This window comes from Solanum pennellii, chromosome 3 (genome assembly GCF_001406875.1).
Source record: "Solanum pennellii chromosome 3, SPENNV200".
Taxonomy (NCBI): Eukaryota; Viridiplantae; Streptophyta; class Magnoliopsida; order Solanales; family Solanaceae; genus Solanum; species Solanum pennellii.
The window spans coordinates 56,348,087-56,352,439 of NC_028639.1; the positions used below are offsets into that span (position 1 = coordinate 56,348,087).

A 4,353-nucleotide genomic window follows, 5' to 3' on the forward strand; every position below is an offset into this window, starting at 1 on the left:
CTTCCGCATTACTTTCTGTTGATATTAAATTGAAATGTTAGGGTTTAGATTGGTTGGTTCGCTCACATAGGAGGGTAAGTGTGGGTGCCAGTCGCGGCTCGGTTTTGGGTCGTGACATTTACACAAAAAGTTGTATATGGTAATAAAACTGAAAAATCAAAGAAAATCATTGTCGTATACAAATACAAATCAAACAAAGAATTGTTAGTTGCGTATTATATAAATATGACAAATATACAAATGTGACTAATTATACAAACTCAAATCAACCCACATAATTAACGGTTGATGCTAGTCACGAGTGATAATTATAGCAAATTAGCTACCATGACTAATTAAATAATAGAAATTTACTTAATCACATAATTCTCTCATATATCCATAACTATATAATATCAATTACATTACATATACATACAATGATTTTAGGAAAAATTTCATATATGACAAACATATTTTATGAAATCACATTCTATAGGTATAGTTTACATAATTACATTCCATGTGTATGGTTTAGTTTGTTAGGTGACTTTAAATTTGTATAAAACATTTTTTTATTTAAATTTATACAAAAATTTACTTTTTTTCAGTAAATGGTAACAATAGCACAAAAGATGGTAACAATGAATTCACATAATCCCATGATTTAAGCAAAACGTTCAAAATCAAATATTTCCCTTAAAGAGAATTCTAAAGCAATTGAAAGACAATATCAATTCTAAAGCACACAACTGAAGCATTTAAATATTTTTTCAAATTTTTTTTTAGATAAATCTATGAAACAGTCCGACGTTAATGACCCTATTTGTATATATATAAATTGATTATATTGTATATATTTGATGAATTGTATATAATTTTTATACAATATTTATGTGTAATTGATTATGTGTTGGTAACTGTATGTGTGACCATCATAATATGTATTTGTTTTTAATTTTTTTTGTGTAGTCTGTTTGTATACAATATTTTATTATGTTCCTATTTTTTGTATATATCTAGGAATTTGTATAATGTACAATAATTTTGGTATATGTATTATATTTGTATATGTGCATAAGTGTATCAGTAATTTCATATTATTTTTAAAAAATTAATAAGTACACTGATTGTATAATATTCATTGTCAATTGTATATGTGGTAAGCTTGAAATTTATTTGTATACTTGAGTGTGTAATGTTTATATATACAATATTTTATTATGTTCATTTNTAGTATAGATTAGTTTTAAGAAAATTATTTTATACAAAACTAAATATTTGTATATAAATACCGATTGTCTCATAAGACTTTGTGTATGTTACCTTAATATACAACCCACTATATACATAACTTTAGTAATTGGTACACAACTAGTAGAACATATAAATAACAATTGTCTCATAATAGTTTGTATATGTTACCTTAATATACAACCCACTATATATATAACTTTAGTAATTTATATATAAATTATATTACCTGATGTTCTTCAGATTTGTGCAGTTTTGATGAGGCAGATTCAATCTCCTCTGAATCAATGTTTATGGCGTTTCTCTTACTTTCACCTTCAACAATCTTAATGTTGCTAAATTTCGCATTGTTGATGATTTTTTGAATTGCCATTGGGTCATAATTTTTTCTTGGATCTCAATTCTTCAATAGATTGTTCAACTTGAACTTGCTTATGTGTTGCCATAGACCCTACATTGACCCCAGAATTCTGAGTTGACCCAATTGAAACGAGGGTGGATTATCAACAACATTGACATGTAATGACATAGCTCTCGTAATTCTCATAGATGGAGAGGAATCATCCATTCTGATTTTGAAAGACTTGTATATGATAAGTAATAAAAAATATATGAAAAAACTAACAAGCATACTACATATACAATTGATGAAGAGGAATTAAGAAAAAAAATATTGAAAGCCACAAAATTGATACTTACCTGCGAAAAGTGAAAGCACATTTGGAGGGAGAAGCTTAAATTTATCCCAATTCGAAAGTCAAATTAGAAGGGAAAAGTGATTTTAGGAGAAAGATATGGAATGAGAATAGGAGATATAAATATGATTTGTATAAAATTATATACAAAATCTGACTATTATTATTCCGTATACAAATAAATAGTGGGTCCCATTAATTATGGTAAAAAAAATTGAAACTATATTTACTGACAGTAAATAAACTAAACTATACCCTTATTAACTAATTACTGAAGGATGTTTGTCATCCTACGTAATTTTTCCATGATTTTATTTGTATAATTTACATAAATCCCATAGTTTGTAAATTCTAAATTACTTTATATCCCTATTCTTTTCTATTTTACAAAAATCCCTTAAAATATCAGCAGTCCGGATACAAAATTGACTGTCCGAATATATCAATTGTGATACATTATATATGGGGTTGTTGCGCTTAAAAAGGAAAATAAATCAGAAAATTAAATTAAAATCCCATAATTTACGCTATCCAGATCCTCTTTATTATGTCAATCAAATAAACATAAATCCTAAAATAACGAATCAATTCAAAATTCAAAATCTCTGTTCATCTTTGTCTTTGTTTCAGTGAAGAAATTTTCGAGTAGGATTTTCAAAACTTCTGATAAGATATTTAGTGAAATATTGATTTTTGACACTCTCGATGGAAGAAAAAATGAAGATCGTAACTTTTTGGTTCTTCAAAATCAACAGAAATCTCAATGATTGCCGACCAGGACCTGGGTTTCTTTGCCAACATTCTTGGATTTTTTTTTGTGTTGGTGATTGCTTACCATTATGAGATGTCGGATTTCAAATATAAAGCGAATTAAAAGTTATTTTATAATTAGCCTGGACAAAAATAATTATGTTTATTTGACATAATTTTGATCTTCGAATTGAAAGGCCTGATAACAAAAGGTACGCAACACATATTCTTGTGATTTAGTCATTATTTTTTTATTCATGAATTTGTATATTGACCGATAAGTCGTGATACATTACTGATTAGACCTTGATACATTAAAATATTGACGTATATGTTATGACTTTGCAGATCTGTGAGTTACTGTACTATTTGTAGTATCGATTACATATGTATTTCTTTTTTATTATTGAATTTGTATATGCATACACAAATCATTATACATTCCTAATTTTAACTTCATTTAGTTCTAGTTTGATGCATACGTAATGAAGTTTTATAGATGTGAGTTAGTGTGTTGTTATAATAACGTATCAAATACATGTGATTTTTTTCCTTTTTTTAATGTATCAGTATATGTACTTTTAATCGATGTATGAAGGTATGCATCAATTTATAAATTATCATGTGTCTGGGGCTAGTTATCATTAGGTCATTGTGTATCTTAAATTGTGTTAATTGATATGTGATATCTCTAAGTTTCAAATGGGTGCATGTTGTTTCATTCTCTAAATTTATTTATTAAGTGTATAAAGATGGACGAAGATACATTGTTTGCCTTGAGAGAAAAATATGTAATTGTATATTTCAGCATGACGAGATACCTTGTGCGCACGTACACAATTGCTGTTGTGAAAAGCAAAAACATCACATAGATACATATCCCCGCTCTGATTACTATAAACCAGCTGCATCAGATACTACGAATGAAGGTTCAAAGATTCCAATGTCGAATATTAGTCAATGCCAAAATTTATTCTCGAAATTGTCTTGCCACCTAGGTACAAAAAAGATGACTGAAGGACCAAGAAAAAAGGAGGGGAAAGACATATAATGGAAAGATAAGCACAAACACGAACATTTGTGTACGTTCTAGACAAGAATGTCATAAACGAAGAATTTGTACTTTCTTTTCGAAAAAGGATTGAGAAACTCTTTTTTGAAAGTATTGTTATGTTTTATATACATTATTTTGAGATTATAAGTTTTAAATTTTTTATCTTTTTCACTTTTACCTTGATAAAAATTACAATTTACCATTAGCTGGTGAAATTCTGATACAATAAATTGAAATATTAAGATTTTTAATCTTGTGTTCATTGTTGTAGCACTGTGTTTCATACATCTTTTTAAAATAATGTATCATTAGTTTATTTAATAATAATGTATCAGAGATTGTGCTTGAAGCTGGTACCACTCAATATGGTTCTGATATATTTTTATATAATGTATCATAATCTAGTTGAAAATGATGTATTTGATACGATAAGGTTGTGAAAAAGTAGTATGTAAAATAAATAAAGTGTATCTATAAATGTATCACAATAAGTAAGACTTAATGTATCAATAAGATATATGAATCAACAACTAACTACAACTAATTATTTAATGTATCAACATTAATTAATAAACAACTAACTAGAACTAAGTTATGAAGTAAATACATAATTGAATCATC

At 27.1% G+C, this 4,353-nt stretch overlaps 1 protein-coding gene across 1 annotated transcript; it reads left to right on the plus strand.

Annotated features, from left to right (window-relative positions):
- The first annotated feature begins 2,691 nt into the window (after nt 1-2,691).
- LOC107013484 (dolichyl-diphosphooligosaccharide--protein glycosyltransferase subunit 4B-like) lies at nt 2,692-2,802 on the plus strand. The gene has a single exon (XM_015213388.1). The coding sequence runs from the start codon at nt 2,692-2,694 to the stop codon at nt 2,800-2,802; it is 111 nt and encodes a 36-aa protein (XP_015068874.1).
- The last annotated feature ends 1,551 nt before the right edge of the window (nt 2,803-4,353 follow it).